Source organism: Microcaecilia unicolor, chromosome 1 (genome assembly GCF_901765095.1).
Source record: "Microcaecilia unicolor chromosome 1, aMicUni1.1, whole genome shotgun sequence".
Taxonomy (NCBI): domain Eukaryota; kingdom Metazoa; phylum Chordata; class Amphibia; order Gymnophiona; family Siphonopidae; genus Microcaecilia; species Microcaecilia unicolor.
Genome location: NC_044031.1, coordinates 511,239,709 through 511,251,708, shown reverse-complemented (window position 1 = coordinate 511,251,708; position 12,000 = coordinate 511,239,709). Strand labels below are relative to the sequence as shown.

The 12,000-nt window shown below is 43.2% G+C and overlaps 1 protein-coding gene across 1 annotated transcript in view; it reads right to left on the bottom strand.

Annotated features, from left to right (window-relative positions):
- PREX2 (phosphatidylinositol-3,4,5-trisphosphate dependent Rac exchange factor 2) overlaps positions 1-12,000 on the bottom strand; it is a 523,586-nt gene that overhangs the window by 300,842 nt on the left and 210,744 nt on the right. The window contains 1 exon segment of the mRNA XM_030215317.1: positions 7,488-7,588. Coding sequence (XP_030071177.1) covers positions 7,488-7,588 — 101 coding nt within the window.

The window sequence follows — 12,000 nt, the reverse complement described above, 5'->3', positions numbered from 1 at the left end:
TTCAGAAACTCAATGAAAGTTAAATTTCATTTCATTTCATTTCATTTTATTTCATTTTATTTTCCTTTTTTCCACTTAAGAAGCTTTTTTCACATGTCAAAATTTGCAAATTTATATCTCAGACACAATGCCAGTAGATCTCTCTTTGGTGCAGTCTTCCTTTGGCATCTTTGGTTTGTAACAAAGGCAATGGAGGGTGACTGGATACAATATTGTCTGATTCTTCAGAGTTGCCAAATTACCCAGCTTTAGGAAGAGAATTTTTGGCCAGTCCAGTCTTTGAACTTGCATCCCAGTTCAGTTATGTAGTCCTCCATTCTAGCCATTGAAATCAGTGCTACTGGTCCCATAATGTACAAGCAGAGGGTTGTCAGAAATCCAGAACTGGAATAAAATTGGGCCATTCGGCAGCTCTTCCGCTCTAACCATTAAGCCATTCCATTTGAAGCATGAGCTTGCCTAATCTTCATGCTCTGTTATTAATACTGCAAGATACCATGAATAAAACATCCCAAAAAGAGTGAGATTGAAGGTCAAATAGTGAGAATTTCTAGATGGTGCTTTCGTGGTATACATTTAGAGAAATTTAAGTGTAATGTTGTTTTGTAAATGAAAAAAGCAGCATACAATGATTTTTGCTTTTCTTTGACATCAGTGCACATGTACTTGTAGGTACAGGTAAAATGGATAGGGCAAGGAGAAGAAAAGTTCAATGGAAGATGTGCTCAATTTTCTTCCTATTGGCTGTGCCACTTGGCCTTTCTTCTCTTTTGCTTGCGGGAAAGCCTTTGAATAAGTATGACACATTCCTAATGAGTTAGGCTTGGCATCTCTGTTGCTGCCACCTCAACTAGACCTTGCAGTTTTCCCTACTATTTCTGGTGAAGTGGCGGGGGTGGGGGGGGAGGAAGGCCGTGAATGAAGATCTGGGAAACAGTGACTATGACACTGTTGGGTGAATGAGAAAGGAGAAATTAGATCTTACCTGCTAATTTGCTTTCCTTTAGTCCCTCCGGACCGGACCAGGATTGGACTGATGGGTTGTGCTCGCCTACCAGCAGGTGGAGACTGAGAAAAACTCTGACTCTAGAGAGCCAATAGGAGCCCTGGCCATGTGACCTTAGCCTCAGTATTTAAATAACAAAGCAGGAAAGAAAGAAAGAAAGACCATCTGTGCCGTATGGAATCCTAGCAGCCACAAAGCACTCGGCAATGCCAAGTATCAGAGCTCACCAACAACTCTTACCAGAGAAGTGGTATGGCCCGATTTGTACTACAGCTCACCAGCAACTCTCACCAGAGAAGTGGTATGGCTCCCTTGTATTATAGCTCACCAGCAACTCTCACCAGAGAAGTGGTATGGCTCACTTGTCTTATAGCTCACCAGCAACTCTCACCAGAGAAGTGGTATGGCTTACTTAAAGTTTCACATATATATACTAGCATGGCTTACTTAAAAGTTCACATATATATATACCAGCAATTGGGTACCCCAGCAACTCTCACCAGAGAAGTGGTATGTCCCTTTTGTAGGAAAGCTCACCAGCAACTCCTACCAGAGAAGTGGTATGGCTCACTTGAATTAGAACTCACCAGCAACTCTCAGCACAGAAGTGCTAAGGACCTCAAAGTTCTATACATATATAGATATATAAATATATACATACATATATAGATAGATATATAAATACATACATACACATATATTCCAGCAACTGAACCCACCAGCAACTCCGACCAGAGACGTGGCATGGTCCACTTAAAGTCCTATATATGTACAAGCGTCTTTTTTTTTTTTTTTTTTAATACCCCGTTGAAAAAGTGACAAAATATGGGAGGGGCCTGGTCCGGTCCGGAGGGACTAAAGGAAAGCAAATTAGCAGGTAAGATCTAATTTCTCCTTCCTTAGCGTCCCTCCGGACCGGACCAGGATTGGACTGATGGGAAGTACCAAAGCAGTAACCTTAAGGGAGGGACCCTTTCAAACCCCTAAGCATCTCCGAGTTGCATAGATCACCTCCTGGCAACAATGAACATGTAGAGTGTATATCAATCAAAAGAGAATGAAGATAAGCTCAAAATGGCACCGTACAAAATGTGCACCTAGTGCACCAAAAATCGCTGTGCGAAGGAACGAACCCCGCTTCTCAAGATGGAGCATATGTTATAACACTCTCAGGAAATTGTCCCCCAGTGAGTAGACAAATAGAAGGTATGAATTCCTTAATACGTCGAGATATAGTGAGGCCGAAACAATGGCAACCTTACCTTGACTAGAAGTACCAAAAGGAAGGACCAAATAGCTTGTAACAGTTCTCTAAATATATAAGATCTGTTTTAATATGTAAAGCATATATAAAGCATATAATTTCCTGTGATCTTGAACGCCAGTAGAAGAGTCCAGACCAGTAAGAAAAAAGTGATTGGAAAAGATGAAAAATGGGAAACTAAGGTAGAGTGAAAAAGAAATACCCAGGTGAAGAAGTACCTCTTACCTAGACGTACTAGCTGATTGGAAAAAAAGAAAACCTGTAAGAGAGAAACTTGCAGTCCTGACCCTGCTAGCTGAAGCCATGGCTACTAACAACAGTGTCTGAAAGGAGAAAGAAACCTTAAAGGAAACAAGATGATTTTGAATCATCGTGCGAAGAATAACACCCTGTCCCTCTGACAATGTCACTAAGGCACAGAGGCTAAAAGCTGAGAAGAGAATACTGCAACTACAAAAGATGCCATCCTGCTTAGCAAGGCTGAATGCCTGTCCCAGACTGAGAGCATGCACCAGCCTGAGCAAGAGAGAAACAAAGAGGCCGGACTGGGGCAGAGAGAAGGTCCTCTAGAGAAAACAGAAAACCCCCTCGGCTCCATAAAAAGTCAAGATGACAACCTAAAAGGCAGCCTGGTATATCTGCAAGGAAAAACAAAAAACATAAGGGTTACGCCCCTGAGATCCAAATATCTAAGCGAAATGCCCGACCTGAAGAGAAGGCCACCATGCCAGAAGGGGATGGCATGCTACAGGGCTGGTCAGATGGTAGATCCATACAAATGACTCCCCTTGAATAAAACAGACATCAGCCATGAAATAAACCAAACGTCAGTGCGGATGTGAACCCACCTAGGAGGCAGGACGATTAGAGTCAGAGTGAGAACCGAAGCTGGGCCTCCCCGATGACATCTCACTGCACTGTTCGCTAGATTACCCCTTAGGCAGCTTACAGAGAAAAGTGAAAACATGCAAAAATAAAATGACATACATGTCAATCGTGTAAAGGAGGGCACATGCAAGCCCTGTAAAGAAACAGAATGACCAGATAGTAGAACTGTCCGAGGAAAGGATGTACCTTCAATACACAAGAAGACCAGAGATCTACCAGGGGCCTCAATACGTAGCCTAAGAAGGCAACAGACCTACCAGGAGACCGAAGACCATTCTGAAAGAACATAAGCTAGAAACAGTCCTGCCAGAGAGCAGGATTGAGTCTTTGAAGTAACCTAAGATGATAACAGTCCTATGAGAGTACAGAAAGAGCATTCCGGACTAACATAACATGGCAACAATGCTGACCAAAGACAGAGTGCTCAGAATAAAACGCTAGCCCTCAGGGATACCTCCTTGCTCCGAGAGCGACTGACAGTCCCCTAGTTGCAATGTAAAGAGACCACATGGTAATCCTGAAAGCAAACCGAATGCCAAGAGCCAAGAAGGAAAAAATTAAGTTGCAAAGTAAAGAGACCACATGGTAGTCCTGGAAGTAAAACCAAATGCCAGGAGGAATGTCCTACTCAACTAATGCCGAAAAGAAGAGCAGCAGTCTCGGGGAAAAAAAAAACAAAAGGGAAGCTGCAAATGCTTCAGAACACTCAAAAAGATAAAGAGCACGGGAGTGCAGCTCATGAGACTGCAAAAGGCAATTGCCCAGGGAAAAAAACCTTGCAACTATGTCGCATGTAACCCCAAAATATTGTGGAGACTGCGAAATATTTAGACGACTCTTGACCACCAGTACTAGGCATCCTGAGAACCATAAAAATTGCACTTCTCGGTCTGCGACTTGCTGACTTGTCGACAAGAGTTTTTTTTTTTGTTTGTTTGTTTGTTTGTTTGTTTTTTTTTGTTTGTTTTTTAAATAGCTAGCTGACTCGCCATGAGTGAAGAAGAATCTCCCCTTTTCTGAGGGGTAGCATAACTATGATGAACTTTTAGAGACTGGAAAACAGTGTTGTGAAGGGACATTATTGCACATTGTGAGCTGGTCACCCTTCCAGGACCCAGCCCGGGCGGACCCTGCTTAGCTTCCTTCACACCGGGCTCTATCCTTCTCAGAAACTCTCCTAAGAGAAATATGCAGAAAAGTTTGTATCAAAAAATGTGCTGCACGAAGCTTCACTATGGATCGAAGGCTTTCATGAAAAAGACTTGAGACTTTGAGAGCGCTCTTGACAGCATTTAGAATTGAAATAGGAGGAAGGAAAATTCCTTCTTAGGAACTAGGTTCTTGTGATAAAGATTTGAGACATTGAGAGTGCGGATGACGGCAGTGAGATTCCAAATAGGAGGAAGGGAGATCCATTCTTAGGAACTAGAAATTAAAATTGCATTCGGAAGAATCAAGAGAGAAAATGGTCTAAGATCCAAGAGTCTATGTAGGGAACCCCTACTTCACATGCCTTGCCGTGAGAGCGATAGAGAAAGGAGGCGAAATGAAAAGCATAACCATCTAAAAATAAAACCGCAAGAACTCCTGGACAGAGGAAATAAGAAAATGACTGTCATGTAAGAGTAGCCTGCAATTATGATTTCATGACCCAAAGTTAAACAGGTGAGAGTGGCATGTACCTATGATAACATCCTTACTGCCCCCATGCCTGTGGAAGAACAAACGTACAGCTAACATATAGGAAATATCCTGGTATGGAAAGCAACCTAAGTGCAAAGGCATAAAGTATAAAGTACTACATGCATCAACCTTCTCCTACAAGAGCACGCAACTCTGGAACGCACTGCCACGCGGCAGTGGGATACAAATGCAAATAAATAAATAAATAAATAAACCTTTTCGAAAAATGCTATAACAAAAAAAACACAACTGTGAACTACCTTCCCACAGTCACATTGGAGCCGACTCTGTGGGTGCTGTGGGTGCTTGAGCACCCCCGATATTGAGAAAAACTCATGTATATGTCCAGGGAGGGGTCATTTTCATTGGACTTAGCACCCCCAATAATTTTGAAAAGTTGGCTCCTAGCCCACAGACAAACGCCACCCGAGATTATAAAGAAACAAACATCAAACAGGCTGGCCAAGTAATGTATATATAGTGGGACACAGACATACAGGAGTCCCAGAAAGAGAAATAAATTACTAAAACTGGGACCTGCACCCAGTTCTGTAGCCCACCTTTTGATGCTGCTTTTAACTCCTAACCCTTATTCACTCTGTTCAGGACCCTTATTTTAAACCTGCTCACTTTAAAATCTCCTTATCTCTTGTTTGTTCTGTCTGTCCTAATGAGATTGTAAGATCTGAGGAGCAGGGACTGTCTCTTCATATTCAAGTGTACAGCGCTGCGTTTTTCTAGTAGCGCTTTAGAAATGATAAACAGTAGTAGTAGCAGCTTCAGAGACTGTAGTGCTGACTATTAGGCTACAGCAACCAGCTACTCAACATTAAAAACATAAAAAGCAAAGAAATGACCCCCCTAAAGAACATAGGCGACTCCTGAGAAAGATCAGCCCCAAACGGCCCGAAGACGGCGAAAAAGAAAGTCCCGACGCACCCCCCAGCGGCGCACAATATTTACAGGAGCCGGAAGAGGAGATCCCCGACGCTGGCATACAGCGCGTCTCAGCTTCTCGGACATGACGGTAACGCGCGTGCGCGTGCACGCGCGTACCCGATTCGCGCCAAAATCTCTTTTTTTTTTTTTTTTTAAGCCCTGCTCCGCCGAACAAACCGCTAAGGGAAGAACACAAACGGCAGTGCTAAATAAAATACAGCTCAACTCAAAGAGGGCTGAAAACAAAATGCTGCCGCTTACTCTTTTTTTTTTTTTTTTTTTTTTTTTACACAGCTGACTCACAGCATTCCCATGCAAACAGAGCTGTCTGCTCATTCAGTCAGTGGGGACAAGTTGTCTTTCATTTTTTTTTTACACCTAAACTCCTCCAAATTACTGCTGCCTCTTTTTTTTTTTTTTTTTAACCAGCTAGATAATATAGACACCTAAAACAGCCACCAGAGCTGCCTGCTCGTTAAAGTAATGGGGAAAACTCAGCTGAAGAGTAATAGAACAACACATAGCTGTCTGCTCGTTAGAAGCCGGGGGATGTAGCTTATCAGATTTAATTTTCTATAGTGGCTGCCTCTCCCAAAGACATACACCTTTCTAAACAAAGGGTAGTCCTTCCCAGCTATGTATGGGAGATGGGGAGGAAGGGGGGAGGGACCCGGAGACATCCGAGTTTGACACCCCCAGAGGCTGTAAAAGAAAGGAAAAGAAGTCCCTACCTGACCAGCGTCTAACAGAGAATTCCTAGGCACAGAAGAAGAGGTAGCAATGCTGTTCTTATTGTAAACCTCTAAAAGAGAAAGAGAGAGACTAATGGGCTCGCTTCCTACCTGCTGGGAGACTGAGAAAATACTGAGGCTAAGGTCACATGGCCAGGGCTCCTATTGGCTCTCTAGAGTCAGAGTTTTTCTCAGTCTCCACCTGCTGGTAGGCGAGCACAACCCATCAGTCCAATCCTGGTCCGGTCCGGAGGGACGCTAAGGAAAGAAGCAAATGAGGGTACATGGTAGGGGGGCCCACAAATATCTATTTGCCTAGGGTCCAATATAGGGTTAATTCAGCTCCGTCTGAGATGGCAATAATAAAAATAGAAGTTGATGGGCTGGCGGTTAAGCTTACAAAAGCTTATTGAATACTAATTTCACTATGCTCAATTACATGAGGATTAATAATGAAAGACTAGGGTCAGTGCTGGCCCAAGGCAAGATGCTGCCTGAGGCAGAGCTAAGATGCTGCCCCTCAGTCCGAGATGCCGCCCTCCCCTGCATTTACCTGTTTCATCACGTTCCAAACCTAGGAGCGGCAGCGATTCCCATACGCTGCCCTGCCGCTGGCACCTGCCTCTTTCCTTTACTGTGGCTGCCTGAGCCTCTGAAGAAACAGGAAGTTACATCAGAGAAGCAGCCACAGTAAAGGGAAGAGGTGGGTGCCAGTGGCAGGACAGCGTATGGGAATTGCTGCTACTGCCAGGTTTGGAACTTGATGAAACAGGTAAATGCCGTGAACGGAGTGGTGGAAGGAAGGGGAAAATGCCACTTCCCAAAGAGTGGGGAGATGCCGCTCCCCAAAGAGTGGGGAGATGCCGCTCCCTGAAGAGTGCCGCCCGAGGTCCCCGCCTCAGGTGGCCTAATGGTCGGGCCGCCCCTGACTAGGCTGCACGTGTTAATGCTATGTAAATTACAACACTGTTCTTACCATGGTGGATTATGCCATTTTCCAGTAGTGCTTGGCCAAGGTGAACTCCCTCTTCTGGCTTCTGTATCTCCCCAATTTCCATTAACCAGTCCACAAACTCACTAGAAAAGAACCAATGAAGAATTTATACAAATATGCTAAACTATGAAAACAGAACATTGCATATAACATAAGTGAACATGATCATGCATCCTACTTCCAATCAGAGTTCTAACTTCAATTTGTAGTAACTGTTTTAGCTTGCCATTTCCTATGTGATTTTTGCCACAGGAAAGTAAAGAGCACGCAGGGATTTCACTTTGAAATCCCCATGTGTATTTTATCATGCATACGTTGTGCCTTGAATTTCCAAACTCCCACAATTATCAAAAAACAAGTTCTTCTGTAATAGTTTTTATCTTCCAATTTTCTCAGTTTTTCTGCGTTTCCTGCCCTTCTTTTAGGGAACTGTTTGAAGCACAGCATTATATTTTTTGATATATTTCTGTTTCTATTAGATTTCTGTTTCTATTAGATTGTAAGCTCTTTGAGCAGGGACTGTCTCTCTTTGTTAAATTGTACAGCGCTGCGTAACCCTAGTAGCGCTCTAGAAATGTTAAGTAGTAGTAGTAGTGTTTCATTTTAACATATTGTAACTGACACACTGGATAGACTTATTATATATTTTTGATGCATTTTAACATATTGAAACTGATGACTGGATAGACTCAAATTTTTCAAGTTTGAGCGTGGGAGGATTATTTGGGTTTGTACACTTAGCCCTGCAGTGAGGGTAAGTTTTGAGATTGCTATGTATATATTTTTTTCAGTTTTTATTTCTTCTTTTTAATGTTCCCCGCACCTCATTTAAGAGACTACTGCGAGGATATGTTTTACAGTTTTTCTTTTGCAGCAACTTTGGAATCTTTATCTTCTGATTTTCTTGGGTAATGCTGTGTGTTTAGATTTTCTCTTGAACAGAATTCTTTGGGCAATTTTATTTGTTCAGAACTTTCTTGAACATTAATGTGACCCCTGAGGCAGGCATTTGATTGTGCCGAAACACGGACCATGTCGGGTCCTTTTATCCAAGCAGCAAATAAAGAGTTCTTTAAGCACCATCTCCTGGGTTGCAGTGTCTGTTGGCCAGCCTCTACTTTTATTTGGTTGTACTCTCTGCGTAGAGGATTTTCCTGTTTGCTCACCTACCGAGACCCCATACACTGGAACATCATCAAGAAATGGGGATAAAGGGGCCAAGGACTCATCTCCTGGATGCTGCTGCCCATCCTGGCTGGGAACATCCTTATCAATTGTTAGTTGTGCTGCAGACTCCTCCTGAATGGGCTTCCCTGCAGCCTCCTGTGCCATCTCTGCCTGCGTGGCCCCAGTGTTGTCAGCTTAGGCTGCCTCCTAGCAGCTTGGACCCTCATCAAGATCACTATCATGACTCTTCATCTGCAGTTTTTTCTAGTACTAGTAAAAGGGGAAGGCCACTAGCTCTCTAAAGTCCACAAGACTACAAGAAACGTATCTATAACAACACAGGTGGGTCCTGAGAGGAATGAGATCTGGCCTGCCTTATGAGCAATATATATTGGCAGGTAGGAACATCTTGCACAGCTTGTACATATATTGCCAAGTTGCCTCCATTGATATTGTAGACATTGACATTTGCAAAATAGGTGCTGCTACTGCACACAGCTGGCATATATACATGGAGGAGTGGCCTAGTGGTTAGAGCACTGGTCTTACAATCCAGAGGTGGCTGGTTCAAATCCCACGGCTGCTCTTTGTGATCTTGGGCAAGTCACTTAACCCTCCATTTCCTCAGGTACAAACTTAGATTGTGAGCCTTCCTGGGACAGAGAAATATCCAGAGTACCCAAATATAACTCACCTTGAGCTACTACTGAAAAAGGTGTGAGAATCTAAATAAATAATTCCTACATGCATTTTAGAAAAGGGTGCATGTCAAAACTGCCTGAACATCTCAATTCCAATATGTACATTCTGTTTGAATTCACCTTCACATATAATATGTGCATATTTACAGAATAGTTCATAAGTGGAATTCTGGCATTTATGCACAAGCGTGCACATATACATGCATATATGCCATTATTCTAATCATTTACGAGTGTATTTATGTATAAACTAGTAAAAAATAAAAACAGATTCTGATGCAAATGAAACGGGGGTTAGCAAGGTTTTCTTCAGAGTGTGCATGTGGGAGTGTGTGTGTCCCTGCCCTCTCTCCCTCCCCCTCCCCCTTCTGAGTCCAGTCCTTCAGTGTTGTTTCCTGCTGTTCTGTGTTTTTGTTACAGAGAGAGTGAGGGCATCTCTCTCCCCTCCCCCCTCTGAGTCCTTCACTGTTTCGTGGGATTTCGTGCTGTGCTGTTTTCCTTCACTCATGGGGAAACCAGATATCTCTGGCGCTTCACACTTCCGGCTGGAGGCTTCAGTGGTGCCTTTTATATATATAGATATTAGCACCCACTTTATAGATCTACCCTTTTAGAGGGAGTTTCTATAATAAGGCATCCAAAATGTGGTTCCCAGAGGATACTTGTTAGGTTCTTGTTCTATAAAGGAGCATGGGTACCTACCCTGCTTTATAGAATACTAGCTTCATGGGTATACATGTGTAACATATAGGCCTAAGTGCCACAGATACATGCAGAACTTACAGTATTCTACAAGTTACATTCATAAGTTTGAGTCCTGTCCATGCGCCTCCTATACGTATACCCTCTTGCAAATATGTTCTATGTAAGTTAAGTAGGTGTTTACAGAACAGAGCTTAGGTTGAAATTTGGCAGTTATGTGCATAAATGCCATTATTCTAAACTTATACACATGTAATCACCAATGCTATAGAATTATCTCTTTAAAATACATTTCTATAACTGCACGCCTGCATTTGCACTCCACTTGCACATGTAAAATGGAAAGAATACCGTATTTACTCAAATATAAACTCATCCAAATATAACACGAGATAACATTTTTCCCCTACAAAAGGGGAGGGGGAGAAATGTTAATTCAAATATTCAAGCATTTCTTCCCTCCTCTGTGGTGTCTGGAATTCCTTCCCTCCTCTTCCTTTTCCTTTTCTTCATTCCCTCCCCTGAGGTATCCTGCCCGTGCTGGCTCCAGTCCCAAAATAGCTGCTGTGACCAGCAGCAATCTTTTGAGACTGAGGAAGACAGCATGGGCTTGAGCGAGTGAGGATCGCTCCTGCTCCGACTCTCCACTAGACCACCAGGACTATATGATAGGCCTGGGGTGGAGCATCATCGGTTCGGGAGGAGGGTGGAAGTTGGGGCTCTTTTGGTTCAGGAGGCTAGCAGAGGAGGGACACCATAGGGAGAGGGAGGAAGAAAGGGGAGGGGAGAAATGTTGGACATCATGGGAGAGGGGAGAAGGGTTTTTTCCCCCTAACGGGTCAGATTTCACTCCCATAAATGATTGTTTATTGATGATTCATTAATGGATTTGGTATGGCAAGTAAGGTGTGTTGGTTATCCAGTCATTTACCTCGTTTGGACTTAAATCATTAAATCAAATCAACTCTTTTATACCGCTAATATCCCCTTTCCAGGGTTCAGTGCGGTTAGTTCCCAAAACCTTAGAAGGGAAGGTCACAGTTTGTGACTCCTTCTGATATTTGGGGGGTAATACTGGATGGCAAGCTGTGGTTCAAACAACAGTTATCATAAGTTTTGCGGAGTAGGTTTGTGGCTTTGCGGATGTTGAGAACAGCCAGGTCATATTTTGTTTCTGCAGCTTTGCATGTTTTGTTGCATTCATTTGTGATTTCTAAATTAGATTGGTGTGACTGCAGGTGTGGAAATCTTAGGTGCATTGATGCTATGTTATGTATTCCATAACTGAATCTGGGTGCCCAGATGCTATTATAGCATTGGCTGTCACCAAGCAGCATCGGGACTAGGGTTGGTATTAGACATGATGGGGCCTAGGGCAAATGCTAGGGAGTGGGCCCCAAAGCTTGCTTGCAGGCTGTGGCTCTTTCAACTTTCTGTAGGTTTGAGGTCCCCCTGTAACACAGGGGCCCAGGGCAATCGCCCTGGTTGTCCACCCCTAACAACGACCCTGATCGGGGCACCTAAAATGGGTGCCCCACTATAGATCTACCTCCTTTGTGTGAACCTTTTTCAGCCAGGGAGTTACCGTACCTGTGTGCAATTTGTTGTAAATGCCCTAGTCTCAAGCACTGTATAAATGCTGAAACAAACAACAATAAGTGAAAAGAACCCCTCCCCCCCACTACATCTGTAGTCAATTGTATAGCAGTGAAAACCCTGCCTTTCAAAACCTTGTGCAAGCTGATGCTTAAACCCCTAGCTCAACACTTTTCATATGAGTCTAATTATAGCTTCATGCCCAGCCATATTTTGTTTCTCTCTAAATATACCCAATTTAATTTTCCTTCAGTTCTCAAAAGCACCAGCAATCTGTATACAATCAGATCAATTAATTCATACCTTAAAGATAGAAATGTGTGCAGCGT